General features: G+C 43.1%; 1 protein-coding gene across 1 annotated transcript; it reads right to left on the reverse strand.

The window, feature by feature from the left end:
* Positions 1 to 7,203: 7,203 nt before the first annotated feature.
* On the reverse strand, positions 7,204 to 19,217 carry RNASE1 (ribonuclease A family member 1, pancreatic). Its single transcript, XM_023255569.2, has 3 exons — positions 18,285 to 19,217; positions 8,574 to 9,250; positions 7,204 to 7,912 (listed from the first exon to the last, which is right to left on the reverse strand). The coding sequence occupies exon 3, from the start codon at positions 7,881 to 7,883 to the stop codon at positions 7,428 to 7,430; it is 456 nt and encodes a 151-aa protein (XP_023111337.1). The 5' UTR covers positions 7,884 to 7,912; positions 8,574 to 9,250; positions 18,285 to 19,217; the 3' UTR covers positions 7,204 to 7,427.
* Positions 19,218 to 19,576: the final 359 nt, after the last annotated feature.

Consider the following 19,576-nt stretch of genomic DNA (forward strand, 5'->3'; position numbering starts at 1 on the left):
CAAATATTTTGATTTTTAATATTGATGAGGTTCAGGATGCACATCCCAAACTATGGCACCTTGGCATAATATATGTTCATCAATCTGTTCCCATTGCTCACATGAAGGAAAACATGGAGCCTTCCCTTCTGTCCCCACTAACACCAAGCTCCACTGCTTTAGTGCAGGATGTATGATGGGATGAGTTACTTCAGGGACTGGGGGATGAAATGGTGGCACACAGAGCACTGATCCAAGAAATTCAGAGATTCAACTCAAGACAACTGGAAGAATTGGTGACAGAGTGTATTAGTTTGCTAGGGCCACCATAATAAGATACCACAGACTGAGTGCCTTAAACAACAGAAGTTCATTTTCTCACAGTTCTGGAAACCAGAAGTCCAAAATCAAGGCTTTGGAAGGTTTGGTTTCTTCCGAGGCCTCTTTCTGCAGCTTGCAGAAGGCTGCCTTCTTGCTGTGCCCTTACATGGTCTTCTCTGCCCACATGAACACCTGACATTTCTCTGTGTGTTCAAATTTCCTCATCTTATAAAGACACCAGTCACATTGGATTAAGGTCCACCCTAAGGGCCTCATTTTGACTTAATCATGTCTTTAAAGGCCCTAACTTCAAATATAATCACATTCAGAGATACAGTCAAAACATTTCTGAGAACCTAGGGCTTCACCATATAGCCTTTGAGAAAATACAATTCAGCACATAGCAGAGGGTATCAAGAAATGGATAAATTTTTAAAGAGTGGTTTATAGGAGCCTCTAAAAACCAAATAATGGTGTGAGGCATTCATGTGTTTTCATCTCTAATTACAGCTTGGCTACTTCTGTGAGATGAGAATACAATGAATAAATTTAATCTGTACTCTGATCTTATGACAGCTGTTTATTTGGTGGCTACCAAGAGTGTTGAAGATTTCACAGATAGCAGTTATGTAAAGAAATGTATTGAGGAAAGAAATGATGGTTTTATATCTCCCATTACCTAGGCTGACTGAAGGAATTGCAGGTGCATATGGGTGCTGTAAAAAATACAAGGGTTGCAAAATGAACTACTGGGACCTTATCAAAATAAAAAAGTTTCTGCACAGTAAAGGAAACAATCAGCAAAACTAAAAGGCAACTGACAGAATGGGAGAAGATGTTTGCAAATGACATATCAGATAAAGGGTTAATATCCAAAATCTATAAAGAACTGATCGAACTCAACACCCAAAAAACAAATAATCTAGTGAAGAAATGGGCCATTTCTCCAAGGAAGACATCCAGATGGCCAACTGACACATGAAAAAGTGCTCAACATCACTCATCATCAGGGAAATACAAATCAAAACCAAAATGAGATACCACCTGACACCTGTCAGAATGGCTAACATTAACAACTCAGGCGACAACAGATGTTGGCGAGGATGTGGAGAAAGAGGATCTCTTTTGCATTGTTGGTGGCAATGCAAGCTGGTGCAGCCACTCTGGAAAACAGTATGGAGGGTCCTCAAAAAACTAAAAATAGAACTACCCTACGACCCAGCAATTGCACTACTAGGCATTTATCCACGGGATATAGGTGTGCTGTTTTGAAGGGATACATGCACCCCCATGTTTATAGCAGCACTATCAGGAATAGCCAAAGTATGGAAAGAGCCCAAATGTCCATCGATGGATGAATGGATAAAGAAGATGTGGTATATACATATATATACAATGGAGTATTGCTCGGCAATCAAAGAGAATGAAATCTTGTCATTTGCAACTACGTGGATGGAACTGGAGGGTATTATGCTAAGTGAAATTAGTCAGAGAAAGACAAAAATCATGTGACTTCACTCATATGAGGACATTAAAAGACAAAACAGATGAACATAAGGGAAGGGAAACAAAAATAATATAAAAACAGGGAGGGGGACAAAACAGAAGAGACTCATAAATATGGAGAACAAACTGAGGGTTACTGGAGGGGTTGTGGGTGGAGGGATGGGCTAAATGGGTAAGAGGCATTAAGGAATCTACTCCTGAAATCATTGTTTCACTATATGCTAATTGGGATATAAATTTTAAAAAAAATAAAAAATTAAATTAAAAAAAAAAAGTGCCGAAGACCTAGAATAGCTAAGACAAACTCATAATTTGTGATTTGAGGAAGTAGTGGGGGAGATCTGAATTGGGAGGATTTTCTAACTGCTTTGGAACCACATTTATGATATTGTATCCAGAACTAGTAGTAAATAAGTTGTTTTAAATCAAAAAAAGAAAAAGAAAACAGTAAGAAAAACTGAATTAAAAGTGGTTAAAAGATTTGAATAGACACTTCAAGTTGTGGATGACAAGCAGAGGAAAAGATGCTCAATATTATTAATCACTAGAGAAATGAAAATTACAGCCACAATGATACACCACCCTATGCCAGTCAGAATGGCTAAAACTAAAAGGACAAACAATACCAAGAGCTGGTGAGAATGCAGAGAAAATGATGGGAAGGCAAGATAGTACAGATTCTTTGGAAAACAGTTGAATAGTTTATTATTATGTCAAACATATATTTACCATAGGATCTAGAATTCCAAATCCTGTTAAGTAGCCAAGAGAAATAAAAATATGTGTTAATATTTGAATATTTATAAAGGCTTTATTCATAACTGCCAAAATTTATCATCTCAAATGTCCTTCAAATGAGTAAAGAAATTGTGGTATACCCATATAATGGAACACAAACGACAGATACATACAACAGCATGGATGAGCTTCAAATACCTTATGCTAAATAAAAGAAGCCAGATTTTAAAAAAAAAAATACAAGGACTGGATATCACTCTACAGAACTTAAGTAAAACATCAAGGCTCTCCATAGAGTTGGCCCACCATTCCTAAAAGCCCAAATAAAGAAGGTAGAATTCTGTAAAAGTGAAGCTATATTTCCTGTGAGGAAAAATAGATTTTCTTCCTACTCCTGAGTGATTTGATCAGTGAACTTTCCAGACCAGAAAGTCAACAGAACCAAGGGAGCTATGTACCCAACTATGCCATCCTTTCTAATCTTGTTTTCTTATCCCTTTTTATCTCCAAGTCTCTCCAGACCTACTTCTTTGATGCCATATCCTTAATTCCTTCTACCTTCCGTCTTCTGACTTCCTCTGCTTTCTCCACTGCCTGCCCTCCCCAACCTAAACACTCCCACTTATACAATCTCCAGCTGAAAGCCGATCAGTACAGTATCAGTATTGCTGAGTGCAGTACTAAGAAGCATATCATAGGTCTCTCCACTGGACTGCCTCTGTGGCAACAGTGGGCAGGGGAAGGAAGATTTGGGGTGTAGAAATTTGGGGAGGGGAGTTTGCATGGTTCTTTAGGATGTTGAATCACCATTTGTTGACTGGGCCGGCCAGGCGCCCCCCAGCTTCTGTTAGGCGTGTTTCCAATGGCACGCAGGAAATTCCAGATCATACTCCTGCATTCTCTTGTTTGCTGCCCAGATCTTGGCTCCGCGTGAGCTGTCAGGGTCCAGAAAGCCTAACAAGCCCCGATAGGAGCTAGCTGCCAACTTTGACTCTCAGAGACTGTCTAAAGTTGCCTGAGAGGGAAATCGGCCCTAAAAGGGTGCTTGAAGTTGGCTAGGACAATGAGAGAAGAAATCTGAATAAAACCAGATCTCAATGATGTGACGATTCTAGAGATGCCTTCTCACACGTAACCAAAAACCACATGCCACTGGCCGGCACAGCTAGAAAGGGAATAGTTGCTCACCTAGAAAGTCATCAGTATGAGGGGACTTTGAAATTACCAAACCCATCCCTCTGGCTTTACAGATTAGAACACTGTGGTCCAGGAATGCTTGGCTGGCTTAGTCAGTGGAATATGCAACTTTTGATCTCAGGGTTGTGAGTTTGAGCCCCACATTCGGTATAGAGATTATAAGAAAGAAAAGAAAGAAAAGAAAAGAAAAGAAAAGAAAAGAAAAGAAAAGAAAAGAAAAAAAGAAAGAAAGAAAGAAAGAAAGAAAGAAAGAAAGAAAGAGAAAGAAAGAAAGAAAGAAAGAAAGAAAGAAAGAAAGAAAGAAAGAAAGAAAGAAAGAAAGAAAGAAAGAAAGAAAGAAAAAAGGAGGAAAACGGTGGCCCGAGAGGGCTACAGACTTGCCTCAGGGCACAGGGAACTGATAGTAGGGCTAGGACTAAAACAGGTGCCCTGGCCCAATTATCCACCTGGCTGCATACTCAGAGAAGGTGAAAAAGGAAGGAAACTGACCCCGTGTGTAGGCCCTGTCCAGACTTGGAGCAAAACGAATGTAGGGAATGACGAATAGCAGTGATGAACTTTAAAGTACAGTCACCAAGCTCATTAGTAGAAGCCGCCCAGTGATACTCTGTCCCTTCAGGTGAACAACTCCTTCTTTATTGTTAATTAAGAAGACAATAAGAGAGTGAGAAGGGAGATAAGCTTGAAGGGAGGAGGCTGAGAAGACACCCACCCATCCACACTTACTGCAAGCTACAGAGAAACCCAAAGTACGTGTGATTTTCTTGAATGATCTGTGGAGGTGCGATCGGTCTTGTCCCCTAGAAAGTGACTCCTGGCAACATTCTGAGATGCTTCCAGGTATGTTACTATACGAGTCATCTAGTACGTTTTCATTCTGTAAATTCTGTGTACGGACCTCCATCATGAAACACGAATCATACAGGCGGAGGGCCGTCCCACACTTAGGATCAAGTCCCAAAGGCAATACTGAAGTGCTTTCCATTGAGGCAGATAGATTCAATGCCCCGTTAGTGTTCCCACTTGCTCCATGAGGGCTGAATCAGTCTAAGAAGGCAGGAGGAGGGTGTTGGGAGCAGCCTTTCATTTCAGTTAGAGAGAAAGCTCAAACTGCAAGCACTAATGAAGCAGCACTTGGAAAGAAAGAACCTGAGTGATTCTCATCGACTATGCAGGGGTCTATTGGCTGCTGAACTGAAGGAGGAGTTTACCCCAGAGAGGGCCAGGAGAGGATCAGTGGGGCAGGAGCCACTGTGATTTTGTGGTTACACTCGAAGCTGTGGGAGTAAGGAAGAGCTGGGACACTGAGCTGTGTTTACCTGTCCATTGAGAATGCAGAATTCCTGAAGCTTGTTTGGTTTAAAGAATTTTCTGAATATTAGCATTTTCCTTCTTAGAAGAATCACTGGATATGGCCATTTCTGCCTTTAAACAGATACTCATCTTAACGTGTTAGCACCTCCAACTTAAAATTAATCTGCCTGGATTAGTCTCCTGGAAGGGATTACTTACGCCTTTATTTGTGGGGTAGCTACAGTCTCCCCACTGAACAGAGATCTCTGGTTTGTCACCAGACTGAGGTCTTTCTCTCCTTGATTGTGCCTGACCCTCTCCAGGACAGGACTAGGTCTTTCTTCTCCACGTGTCCTCCTATTCAGAGCACTTTCCCTCTGCACCAGCTCCCTGGCTGTGCAGGTATGGACCATTGTCATCACCTATCACTTTATTCCCCAGATGGAAGCCCCCAGAAGTCCCAGGCCCAGAATGTGCGGGGGGTCAGAAGCCAGAGCTGGTGAGTGCACAGATATTGATGCAGTCACACCCCAAGTGAGAGTTCTTAAAAGCTCCAGTGAAGTATTCTCTCAGCACCAGCAGGAGGGAAATGAGGAGCTTTGGGTTTGGGAACAAAAGTGAAATGAACTTAAGACAAATTCTGGCTCAAGGAACATATCTAGGAACTCCAAGTTTCCTTCTCTTCCATCCTCACTGCTAGTAAGAACGTGATCCCCATTACCACAGAAATGCCCCCCCCCCACAGAGAGGGACAAATGGCTCCCTCTCACCTGTAGCCCTCCTCCCTCATACAGATGTGAAAGATTCATGTTGCATAACGGAAACACAGTCTCTTCTGACATTTATGAGTGTGGCACATAAAGACAATGACAGAACTGGGCAAAGAGGTTGGAGGTAGGGCCTTTCTCTAGTTCTATGACCTTGTCTAGAGCCAGATGCAACTGTAAAGAGGGGGGTCAGATGTAATGATTAAATGACGACAGAAGCTGAGTCTAGCCTTTACAATGACTGTACAGAAGTGGTGCCAAGAATGGAGCACTCACAGGCCAAGTGCACTGGGAACCTGGGAGAGAGCCACCAGTGAGCTCAGGGAGAGAGCCACCAAACTCCCTCCACAGCACTTAGTAAAAGAGAGACTACAGAGTATTCTTCCTGAGTCAACTCTGGTAGCAGAAAGGACACCAACTGGAAGGAAGCCAGGGGACTGGGGTCTAGCCCCAGCTCTGCCACTAACTAGCAGTGGCCATGAACAAGTCACTGAACCTTTCTGAGATTCAGGCTGTTCCTCTGGAAAAAGGCAGGGATGACATTAGGGATGGTGAATGGCACACACACCTTTTTACCTCCATCCTGCCTTTAATAGAGGCTATGGTTCAACCACATCACTTATTAGAATTTTTTTCTACAGCATGCTGGGCAGGACCTTCCAAAAGGGTTGGTACAGAAGCCAAAATCTCCTTATTCTCCAATTTTATAAACTCTACAGTGCCCTCTAATTCCTACATTGAAGGTTCTGACTTTCCAACTAGGACATAAATATTTTTTTTTTCTGATTTAGTGATAGCTCACTCAAAAAAAAAAGGAAAAGGACAATTTAGGATCATACTTTCATACACTCCTGTATGCAGTCTGCTCCACCCAGGGGCTGAGCAGGCTCTTCCTGAGGTTGCCCCGTCCTTCCTTCTGTGCCAGACATTCTTGTATTTGAGCCTTGCCCTCTGTCAGTTCACCCAGCATGACAGTCCCAGACTGGAGCTCCCTTCTATCCCAAATTGCCCATACTTCACAGCTTAATATTTGGCATCAAGGAATCTACAAGGAGGGGAATGATCACAGGTTACTAAAAACCAAGAGAGAAGGCATTGAATGATTCTATCCAATGCTTACCAAAGCTAACCAGAATGTCAGTTCTCACCCCTGGCAGGAAAGCAATCACACAAACAGTACGAGGATGAGGCCAGCTTCAGAAATTCAGGTGGAGGGGCGCCCGGGTGGCTCAGTTGGTTAAGCATCTGACTTCAGCTCAGGTTATGATCTCACAGCTCAGCTCATGAATGTGAGCCCCGAGTCAGGCCAGGAGCTGGATTCTCTCTCCCTCTCTCTGTCCCTCCCTGCCCCTCCCCCCCCCTACTCTCTTTCAAAAAAGAAAGAAAAGAAAAGAAATACAGGTGGATGCAACTGTGTTTTATTGAAAGAAGTTGTGAAGTGGTTAACATGGGGCACACCTCACCCCTCAAACCATGCAAGGGCAAGCCTTGGGCAGGGAAACATTTGTGTACTGGGGAGGAGCACCAACTTGAGTTATTTCCCTCAGGGCAGGGAAGGGAGAGGGAAGACACAGGGGTCACAGTGGTGAAGGGGTGCATCTCACTGCTCCGGCCTCAGGTGGAGACCTAAACAGAATCATCAAAGTGGACTGGCACGTACGGGTCCCCCTCACAGGCCACGATGATGTATTTATCTTCCTGGGTGGTCTCATATGTACATTTGGGGTATCTGGAGCCACGCCTCAGGTGGCAGTCGGTGATATTCATCTTTGAGACACTCCTGTGGCAGTTGGGCTGCCCATTCTTGCAGGTGACATTTCCCTGGAGGCAGACGTCCTGGACATCTGCCAGAGGCTCGTGTACAAAGGTGTTCACTGGCTTGCACCGTCCATCTGTCATTTGCCGGCGCCTCATCATTTCATTGCAGTAGTTGGGGCCGTAGTTGGTGGGGTTTGAGTCCATGTGCTGCCGCTGGAACTTCATGGCCCGGGATTCCTTGCCCAGAGAAGGCTGGACGTACCCCAGCGCCAGCAGCACCAGGACCAGAAGTGGGAACCAGATGCAGAACCTTTTCTGAGCCATGGTGGTCTCACTTCCCTGGGAGATCCTAGCTAGGAAAGGGAGAGAAGAGAGAAAGCACTGCCTGAGAAAGAGAACCCCAGCTCCTACCTGTGGCCTCCCTGGCTCACAGTCTCCCTTTGGGTCCTCCAGAAAGATATCCCTCCCTCTGCACAATTTTCCAAGTAACGACACACTCACATACACTGTTCTCCCACTAGCTAGAGAGAGGTGGTCTTCCCCTCCGGGTGGTGACATTGAAAGTGACCTCAAATCCTGCAGTCCTGTGCCTGAATACTAGGGAGTTTTAAATTTAAAATATGTCTAGACCCAGAACTCAAGTGGCTCATTAGAAAGTCCTTTTGAATAAACTGTGAGCTAAATTGCATCCCTGAGATACCACCAGAACATCTAGGATCATAACTGACAGAGCCCTGTTGTCCTCCAACACAAGGGAAGCAGCCCACTGCCCAACACTGGCATCACAAAGGGATGCCATTGTATTCCAAAGAGAGGTGCTTGTGTCCCCCAGCTTGGGGCAGGGGGGCTGCTGCTCTTTCTCCAGCCCCATTCATTAGTTGTCTGCAGCTCCCATGCTCCATCTGGATATTTGTCTAGCCCAAGCTTTCTCCATGTGAGCCTCACCCACCCTGATCCCTCTTCTCCAACCCTTAAGCAGAAGGAGTCCCTGAGACCGCCTCTTGGGCTACTGACCTGGGTCTCTAGCTTCGTCTCCAGGTGAGAGCAGAAGGCCAGTCTCTGCAATCCCTGGATCCCTGGGGTATGAATCTTATATAGATTACAAAGGGGCTTGGCTTCTAAGAAAAGAAGGGTGGGAGGAGCATCTTGCTTTCAGTCCAGAGGGAATCGAGGACGTTGGGAGCAAGGGGTGAGGAATCAGCCAGGCCAAACTTTTGCAGCATTGCTGGGAAGGATGAGTCTTTGCCTATAGGAACCTTCCTGTGAATCTCATGGGTCTGCTGGTTCACAAGGAGCAGCAGAGAAAGTCACCACAGCACTGGTGCCTGAACTCCAGCAAAGTCTTTGTAATCTCAGGGCCATTTTCACCAAAGAGCCCTCAGTAGTGGTTAGCAGAGGGCACATAAACATGTGATCACCAAGCAGGAGGGAAATGAAGGTCCTCTCTCTCCCCAGGAGTCCTGGAGCGGTTGAAATTCCTTCTGTGAGGAGGGGGGGTGAGGCGTCCAGCTGGAGGCTTCTCAGGTCCAGGGGCAGGGAGGTAGTGCCCGCCTGTGACCTAGCCCACTGTGGCCACTGCAGCCGACGTGGGTTCGGAAGGTGAGTGTGTGGGTGGTTCGCATCTACAGCGACCACTCCTGTAAGGTCAGAGTTGAGGAGAGGAACCGAAGCTAAACCAAAACCCCAAATCCCTGTTGGAGAAAAAAAAGAGAATGCCATATTTCTTTTTATTTTATTTTATTTTTTAATTTATTTTTTTAAATTTACATCCAAGTTAGTTAGCATATAGTGCAACAATGATTTCAGGAGTAGATTCCTTAATGCCCCTTGCCCATTTAGCCCATCCCCCCTCCCACAACCCCTCCAGCAACCCTCTGTTTGTTCTCCATATTTAAGAGTCTCGAATGTTTTGTCCCCCTCCCTGTTTTTATATTATTTTTGCCTCCCTTCCCTTATGTTCATCTGGTTTGTCTCTTAAAGTTCTCATATGAGTGAAGTCATATGATATTTGTGTTTCTCTAATTTCGCTTAGCATAATACCCTCTAGTTCCATCTACGTTGTTGCAAATGACAAGATTTCATTCTTTTTGACTGCCAAGTAACATTCCATTGTGTGTGTGTGTGTGTGTGTGTGTGTGTGTATATATATATATATATATATATATATATATATATATGCCACATCTTCTTTATCCATTTATCCATTGATGGACATTTAGGTTCCTTCCATACATTGGCTATTGTTGATAGTGCTGCTATAAACATTGGGGTGCACGTGCCCCTTCAAAACAGCACAACTGTATCCCCTGGATAAATACCTAGTAGTGCAATTGCTGGGTTGTAGGAGAATGCCATATTTCTTAACAGCAGAATTGCCTCTGCTAACCAAAAAAGAGGCAAAACTGATGAAGAACAAAGGCCTTTATGGGGGTGGGAGGTCTCAGGATTGCAGTTTGGGGAGCAGATTCCAGAGTACCCAGAAAAGTGTTCTGCCTACACAGGAAGAGTGGGGTTTTCAGGAGAAAGAGGGACAGGGGGCAATTACCTAATTCAAATAAGGGAGGAGAAGGAAAAATGTGATTGGCACTAACAGACTGAGCCATGGGTATTTACACTTTGACTAACTGACTTTTTGGTGTTATCAAGCCACACTCTTCCTGATAGGCATTAATTAATTATTCTGTTTTCAGAAAGTCCACACTGCCACTTTTATGATCCAGATGCCAGGTGTCCTGCTGACTTTGTAAACAACTGCTTGTAAAACAATTACTGTGTCTGGCCCAGATCAAAAGGTCTTCTTGCCCAATTCAAAAGTTCATTAGAAAAGGAAATGGAATTTCAAGATGGATTCTGTTGTGTCTAGAAATTTTATAAAATTTCACACCTCCTAGAAAGGGACCTGTTTTTGCTGGGTGACCATTTCAATTCTTGTGGAGTGAAAAAAATAAACATTCCCTCCAACTGTCTTGGTTCAAATTCTGACTTAGCATCTTACGAGTTGGGCAAGCTAGTGAACTTAATTTATTTCTCTGTTCTTCAGTTTCCTCATCTCTGAAATGGGGATGATGATATGTATGTCTTAGCTTTATTATGAGGACAAAATAAGGTAAGGTGTACAGAGGGCTTAGAAAGGTCTCTAGAAAGCATGATCAATGTTGGCTCTCGTGATTGCTCATGTAGGGTGGTGTTGAGATCCTTAAGGAGTCTGTTTCATTAACATTGTGCCAACTCTGACTTACTCCTTATAAGGGGTGAAGTAAGGGAACTGCCAGGCTTTTGCTTTACTGAAAACCTGAATTGAAAAAGCACGAAGTTTTGAAGCCCTGGGGTGGGAGAGACAAGGGAAAGGGAGAGAAGAGAGGGACTTCTGGGAGAAGAACAGAATTCTTTAAAGGGAAACGTTTTTATTGTTTGCCACATGATATCCAAGAAATCTGTAGTAAAGTCAGCACTATTTGCTAATGCACATGAATTTGGAAGTAGCAGTAGGGCCAAGGAAGATGTGGTATGGTGTGAGTTTTCAGTTTTGTATTTCTGTAATTTGACCAACACCCCACCCTCCACCTGGGTTTTGTCTTCTCTTAATCCTTAGACAGTACTCATATCATCTGGAGTAGTGTTGGGAGGAAAACTTTTCCTAACCACTTAGGTTCATGTTGGAGAGCCTACAAATTAACTGACAAAAGACAGTTTAACAGGCAAATAGACAACATTTATCCATATGCCTGTGTAAGAGCACAAAAGTGGCTTAAAGCTAAAAAGCTAAGGATGAGGGTTTATATGCTAACTTAATAGGGAGAAGGGGAGGCTCTATAGGAAACAGGTGGGGTTTTGTTTTGTTTTGTTTTTTAATTTTCTTTTTAATGTTTATTTTTGAGAGAGAGAGAGAGAGAGAGAGAGGAAGACTGCAAGCAGGGGGAGGGGCAGAAAGAAAGGAAGACACAGAATCAGAAGCAGGCTCCAGGCTCTGAGCTGTCAGCACAGAGCCAGATGCGGAGCTCAAATCCACAAACCGTGAGATCATGACCTGAGCCGTAGTCGGTCACTTAACCAATGGAGCCACCCAGGCTCACTTTATTTGTTTGTTTTTTGTTTTTTTTTAAGAGAGATAAATGAGCTTTTAGGGGAACAAGTAGGAAGTAAGATAACTTGTGATAATGTTTGTTTATGCAGGTGTGAGTGATTTGTCTTCTTTCTGGCTGTAAAACTGCCCCAGAGGAGATTTACAGTGCCTTCACTCTCAGAAGACTCTGCCTTTATTCAGATAAAAGAAGCTCTGAAAAGCCTTCTTCTGCATCTTCTGAGTCTCAAATATTTTCAGTTTAAAATAATCTCCATATCGGGGCACCTAGCTGGCTCAGTCAGTTGAGCGTCTGACTTTGGCTCAGGTCATGATTTCATGGTTCATGAGTTGGAGCCCCACGTTGGGCTTTGCACTGACAGCATGGACCCTGCTTCAGATTCTCTGCCTCCTTCTCTCTCTGCCCCTCCACCATTTGTGCTCCTCTCTCTCTCAAAAAATAAACATTAAAAAAAAAAGTCTCCCTATCAACTCTGGGGATCCAAGTGGGCCATGCTAAAAAATCAAAATCCAGCAGAGTGAGTATACAGATGTAATTGGCTTTATTTGATGATCCATGAATGGGGCTGCATCCCATTGAGCAGACAGAAGCTCTGAAGAGCTGTACAAATGGAAGACCTTTATAGGCAGAAGAAAGTGAGACAAGGAAGTTAATCTAGCAAAGAGTGGATTGTTCCAGGCATAAGTAATAGAGTAAGTCAAAATATCACGTGCTACCTAATTAAAGTACAACAAGAAGAACACAGCATCACTTCCCTGATCTTCCTATCAAAGATGCTTAACTTGAATTTAATAATGAAGAAAATCAGGCGAACCCAAATTGAAAGATATGTTACAAAACAACTGTCAAAGTCAGGAAGTCAAGAAAAACCTGAGGAATTGTCCCAGGTGGAAGGAAAGTAGAGAGACACAGCAACTAAAACAACAGTAATTCTGAACTGAAATCTTTTGCTATAAAAGACACTATTGAGGGGTGCCTTGGTGGCTCAGTTGGTTAAGCGTCTGAATTTGGCTCAGGTCATGATCTCACGGTTCGTGAATTCAAGGCTGCTTCAGATTCTCTGTCTCCCTCTCTTTCTGCCCCTCCCCTACTCTTGCTCCATCTCTCTCAAAAATAAATAAACATTAAAAAACAATTTTTTTTTAAAGACACTATTGAGGCAATTGGCAAACTTGAATGGGATCTGAGGATTAAATTGTGGTTCAGCATCAATGTTCATTTCCTGTTTGATGACTGTGGATAAGTAGGAGAATGTCTTGTTTGTATGCAACACATGCTAATGTATTTGGTGGGGGTGAGGGTGGCAGGAGGTGGTGGGCATCATGGTTTCAAACTGGTTTATGGCTCAATTGGCTCAAGAAAAAGAAAGCTCTTGGAATTCTACTTTCAACTTTTAGGTGAACTTGAGTTTCTTTTCAAAATGAAAAAAAAAATCTCATTAAAAAAATATATATCACAGTGGGAAAATCCAGACAGAATATTTTAGAAAGAGAGAGAAGAGAGGCAGAGGGAGAGAGAGAGAATCCCTGGGATCATGACCTGAGCTGAAATCAAGAGTCAGACACTCAATCAACTGAGCCATCCAGGCACCCTTCAGACAGAAGACTTCTAAAGTTTATTTGTTTATTTCAATAGCAAGAGAGAGAGAGAGAGAATGTGTAGGGGAGGGTAAAGAGACAGGGAGAGAGAGAGAGAGAGAATCCCAAGCAGGCTTTGCACTGTCAGCACGGAGCCCAATGTGGGCTCATGAACCAGGAGATCATGACCTGAGCCGAAGTCGGACGCTTAACCAACTGAGCCACCAGGCACCCCTCAGACAGAGGACTTCTAAATCTAAGAGGACCTGAGTCAAAATTTCAAATGCAAGTATGTTGCAAAATATTCAAAACCAGAGATGAGAATGAGCACCAGAAAATCTGGAACAAGAGGGCATGAATGGGATGGTCTTAAGTGATCACCTAGGATCCTTGTAAGGACAGGGTAGGATATGATATCTGGAGTGGTCACATAGGTTGAAGGGCCAGAGGAAGTGAAAACAAAAAAGAAACAAATGGAGTCCAAAAATAATACACTAACTCCAAGAAAATTCCAAACAGAGCAATTAAAGCTCTGATTTACTGTTCGGACTTGAAATGAAATGATAATAAATAACAGTCAAGCACAGATTCACATGAAAATCAAATGAAACTAATCTCATTCCCTGCCTTGACAAAATAGAATTAAGGAATATTTGGCATCTTTACTTCAGCAAAGCAATGGATAAAGTCTCGTGATACATGGCTACCTGTCTCCCTGGTTAAGTCAGATCTTATAATGCTGTGACATGGAGCTGTTTCATCAGGCCTGTCCTGTTCATCACATTTACAGATGATTTCAACAAAGATGCAGGATCTCACAACACATGGTGCGACAGATGACAGAGAGAGAAAAAAACATGGATGATAGAATCAAGACCCAAAAAGCTCTTGCCAATCGTAGTGGATTACATCCAAAAACTAAAAGATGAAATTTCACAGGTATAAATCTTCTGACTTTGGAAGCAGAAAACAAAATGCATAACTACTGGACAGAGGTGGGATGATGATGAGTTTCCCAGCAATACCTTCCTCCATGCTACACTGCGTGCTTGCATAGTGTAGGGCTGTGCTAGGCAATATGGATACAACAGTGATTCAGACAGAATTGCTGCCCTCAGTGACCTTACAGTCCTTTGGGAGATACAAGCAAATAAACAGTAAAATAAAATGCTACGTGACAGTCCAACTCTTGGCTTTGGCTCAGGTCACGATCTCACAGTTTGTGAGTTTGAGCCCCATGTCGGGCTCCTCGCTGAGTGTGGAAACTGCTTGGGATTCTCTTTCTCTCTACCGCTCCTGGCTCGTACACTCACGTGCATGTGTGTTCTCTCTCTCGCTCTCTCTCTCTCTCTCTCTCTCTAAATAACTAAACTTTAAAATGTTTCATGGCAAAGACCACTAGTGTGAGAGATCGTATGGAGGAACACTTCGCCCTACTTTTGTAGGCTTCAGAAATGTTTCCCAGAATAAGTCACAGCTGAGTGGGGACCCAAAAGATGAGTAAGAGTAAAGTAATGTTGAGAGAAAGAGTTTTCCAGATAAATGAAGCAGCAAGTCAAAGATCTGTAGATGAGAGAGGGCATGGCTCTTTGGGCCTTGAAAGTCCTGGTGGGCCTGTGGGGCTAATGTAGGAAGTAACAGGTATTAGGAAAGACAGTAGGGAAGGACTAGAGACAGCTACATTAGAGAACCTGAGGGAATTGATGATGGCCTGAAATAAGCTATGGGAATGAAAAACAGCAGACAGAGATGAAAGAGCCAAAATCTACAGAACTTGGTGATTGGTTGGTTCAGGGCAATGAGAGAAAGGGGACATTGTTAGGGTGCCTGGCTGACTCAGTTGGTGGAGTGTGTGACTCTTGATCTCAGGGTGGTGGGTTCAAGCCCCACACTGGGTGCAGAGATTATTTTTTAAAAATCTGAAAGAAAGGGAAGGGAAGGGAAGGGAAGGGAAGGGAAGGGAAGGGAAGGGAAGGGAAGAGAAGAGAAGAGAAGAGAAGAGAAGAGAAGAGAAGAGAAGAGAAGAGAAGAGAAAAAGACCTGGTGAGTAGAACCCCAGATTACATTGCCCTATGTAGCAATTTAATTGTTCATTTAATACCCCCAACAACACCAAGAGATGAATGCTGTTATTATATCACTTTGCAGATGAGCAACCTCAGACTTGCTCATATAACTTGCCAGACTTGAGGCCAGAAAGTAATAGATTTGATATTCAAGCCCAGATTAACTAAAACACAGTGGACTGGGCATTTATTTTCACTTATCAGGTATAAGACATAAATAAGAAGTAATAATTTTTTAATTAATTTATTTATTTTGAGAGAGAGAGAGAGTGCACACTCATGAGCAGGGTGAGGTAGATAAGAGAGTGAGAGAGAGAATCCCAAGCAGGATCTGTGCTGTCAGTGCAGAGTCCAACAGGGGGCTCGATCTCACAAACCATGAGATCATGACCTGAGCTGAAACCAAGAGTTTAATGCTTAACTGGCTGAGCCACCCAGGTGCCCCAAAGTAATAGTTTTTAAAATGTCATTTTCCATTTAAATTTGAAAGTTTATGGGGGCACCTGGCTTGCTCAGTCGCCGGAGCATGTAACTCTTGATGTCAGAGTTGTGGGTTTGAGTCCCATGTTGGGTGTAGAGATTACTTTAAAAAACTGTTTTTAAGTTTACTACTTTAATGATCTTCTGGATTTCAAGTTTTTGTTCTTATGTGTACATAGATGTCCAAAAGTGTTGACACTTGAATGGCAAGTCATGGCAAAGGGAACAGCAAAGTATCTTCCAGGTCCTGCTTTGTTACCAATGGAATGTCCATTAGCAGAAGAGGCACAGAAGTGCTAGGAAGTGATGACTGTAGGAATTCTGGCTTATGTGATTCATTTATAAAGATGAAGAACACAGGAGGAACACCCAGTATAATGAGAAAGATAGACTATGGGGTTTTTGAGATTATTTTCAAAGGAATGACAGACTGATAGGTGACTTCTCAATAGAGACTGTGGAAGGCAGAAAAGCAAGGAACTATTATTATGTTTAAAGTGCTGACAGGAAATCATTGCCAACTGTGATGAGAAAAACAATTTTTGAGTTGCTGCCTAGATATCTTACAGTATGACAACTGCTCAGAGTCTGGATATTTAGATAAGAACAAGTTCTTGCTCTGCTTTACCCAGGGCACCTTTTGAAATAACCACTTATAGCTGAGCTGGTGGAAAGTTAGTGGCCTCCACGCCAACCACCTTTTAAGTGATGGGTGCCTGTTACCTTGCTCTCTATCTCTTGCTTACTTGTGACCAGGGACAGAGGACCGCCCTATCCCCTGGTTCACTGTGCCATTGGCTCATCCCCCAACCTTCCCTCCCCACCGCCCCACCACTGCCTGCCCGACCCTCCATCTCACCATTTCTGGGATCTGTAAGTAACAAATCTTGTGACTTTACTTCTATTTATGTGTACTGAAACTATGCCTCCAAGCAAAATGACACTGGGCTTTTCATTCCCCAAAGTGGCAGCTGGAAGGCTGACGGAGTAACATGGCCATGTAGGTGGCTTGCACCTCCTCTTCAGCAGGTCATAATCTGCATATTCTTAGTTTAATACATGAGCTCTGGTTTCTCAACACAACAACCTAGAATTATTTACCCTGTCACATAACAATTAAGGTAAAATAAAACATTTGCAGACATAAAAATAAAATAAAATAAAACCTCATGGAATTTCTAACTAGTAAACCTTCACTAAAAAAATTTCAAAGCACGGATTTCAGGTTAGAGGGAAAAGCTATTCGATGGATGTCTGAAATTCAGGAAGGAATAAAAAAAAGATGATGATAAATATGTGAGCAAATATAAAAAATCTTCTCAACTGCATAAAATAATATCTTGTTGAATTAAATAGATAAAATCAGGGGTGCCTGGGTGGCTCAGTCGGTTGAGTGCCTGACTCCAGCTCAGGTCATGATCTCGTGGTTCGTGGGTTCGAGCCCGCATCGGGCTCTGTGCTGACAGATCGGAGCCTGGAGCCTGCTATGGATTCTGTGTCTCCCTCTCCCTCCTTCTCTCTCTCTCTCCCCCATTCACGCTCAGTCTCTCTCTCTCTCTCTCTCTCTCTCTCTCTCTCTGTCTCAAAAATAAATAAACAGTAAAAAAAATTTTTAAGATAAAATCGAAATATATGTCAGTAACATAATTTGGAAGTAATATGAATTGCCAAGTGTTCAAGAGATGACTAAAAGGTATTGATTAGACTTCTATATGTTTAGTATGCATTTTGGAATCTCTAAGGTAAATAATGAAAAGAATGGGTATGAATTCCAAACTAGCAGAGACAATAAGTGCAATGGGGATCAGTTAGGATAGGCTTGGTTGTACTCCAGTCACAAAGAAACTCAAAATTTCCCATTTCTGCTACAGGTCTATCCGAGTCCAACCAAGGGGCTCTGCCCCCTGTAGTTACTTGGGAACACAAACACACAGACTTCGTCTTGACACATACCTCATAATCACAGAGGCAGAGGAAAGACAAGCAACCCACAGGATGGTTCTTAACCCTTCTACTGTAAGGGACACATGTCATGTCTACTCACACTTCATTAACCAGAGAAAGCCTCATGGTCACATTTAAGTACAAGGGACTGAGAAATAGAATCCTTTTAGGGGAGCCAAGATGATGGAACAGCATGGAAGGTTTTTGTGTCTCTCGCGTCCATGAAATAGAGCCAGACCAACACTAAACCATCCTGCACACCTAGAAAATTGATCTGAGGATTAACACAACAATCTTCACAAACTGAACCACAGAATTCAGTAGGTACGCAGCATGGAGAGGTGAATTTAGGGAGAAAGAAGCCACAGAGGGCAGGGAGCTGGGTTTGTGTGTGGTGAGACGACAGAGATGGGGGGAGAATACAGGAAAAGCACCCCCCAAAAAACAGCTGGAGAGAAAGTGGAAAAGTGAAAACAGCTGCAAGGACTGAACTAAAAAGGGAGAAAGGAAAGGGTTTAAATTCCATTAAGACTATCAACAGGGGGAGCACAGAGTCTGAACTCCGCAGCTTGATACCTGGTGGTGCTCTGGTGGGAAGGGTGAATCCCCAGGAGCAGAGTGGAGTCCAGGGTTCTTCAGGCCACAAGTGGAAAGGCGGTTGCCTTGCCGTGAGGACACCTGGTAGAGGCTGTGTGGGTCCCCCAAAGGTAAGGCCCCAGTGGACCCGGGAGAACAACCACATTCGCTGGTGCTGGAACAAGGTCGTTAAGGGTGAAGCCCGGTGCCAGATGTGTGTTGCGATTTTCCATAATCCTTGAAACGCTGATGCTACACTATCTTACGAACTTTTTCTGGGGTGGGCTGGCACCCGGCCACAGTCTCTGGGCATCAGTAGCAGCACTGTCCCGCAAACGTTCCTCGGTGCAGCTGGCACCCGGTCATTGCTCAGTGAGACCCTCCTGCAGAGGGGCAGAACAGGTCAAAGCCGCAGTCCCTCAGAAGTAAGGGGTGGGGAAAAACAACAGCATCTGAGACAAAACTCAAGAGGCAGATGCTGCCTGGGGCTTGGTCGCAGACTGTGTAAAAGCGTGGAGTGGATGGGTGCGTGATTGCTGATCGGGGAGAACAGAGTTCGATACTAAGACTGGGTGACTGGGTGACGCCATTTTAACCGCACCCGCGCATGCGCATACGCACCTACAAGCGCCACAAGAATCCACCCCAAAAGCTAGGCAGTGCCATCTAGTGGAGAATGGAGCCATTACCCTATGCGCCGCCCAACTGGGCCAACCTCACTCTTCAGGAACACAAGTCTCTCCACCTGCTTAGTTTATGGACTATAAAGTGCTTCATAGTTTGACTCCTAGGGGAAGACAAAATAGCTTTAGTCATATTTCAGTCCGTTCATTGGTCCATGCATTCAATATTCTTTCTTTTTTTTCTTCTTTTTTCTTTTTTTCTTGTTTCTTTTCTTTTTCTTGAATACAGAAAAGAAAAAATTCATTTTTATTTTCAATTTTCACTAAAAATATTTTCTTTAATTTTTTTCTACCATATTTTTTACTTTCCTGTAAATTTTTTCAAATTCTATTTTACTTCCATCATTTAATTTTAGTCTACTTCAGTGTTTTCATTTTTTCAAATTTTCAAACAATTTATTTTTTTTCTTTCCCATTTTCTCTCTAACTATCAAGCCCCTTTCCATACCCAGACCAAAACACACCTAGGATCTAGCATCATTTATTCGATTGTGTGTGTGTGTGTGTTTGTTCTTAATTTTTTAATTTTAATATTTTTTAATTTTAATTTTTTTAATTTTAATTTTTTCTACCTCATTAATTCCTTTTCTCCCTTCAAAATGATGAAAC

The sequence above is a fragment of the Felis catus genome, chromosome B3 (genome assembly GCF_018350175.1).
Source record: "Felis catus isolate Fca126 chromosome B3, F.catus_Fca126_mat1.0, whole genome shotgun sequence".
NCBI classification, from domain to species: Eukaryota; Metazoa; Chordata; class Mammalia; order Carnivora; family Felidae; genus Felis; species Felis catus.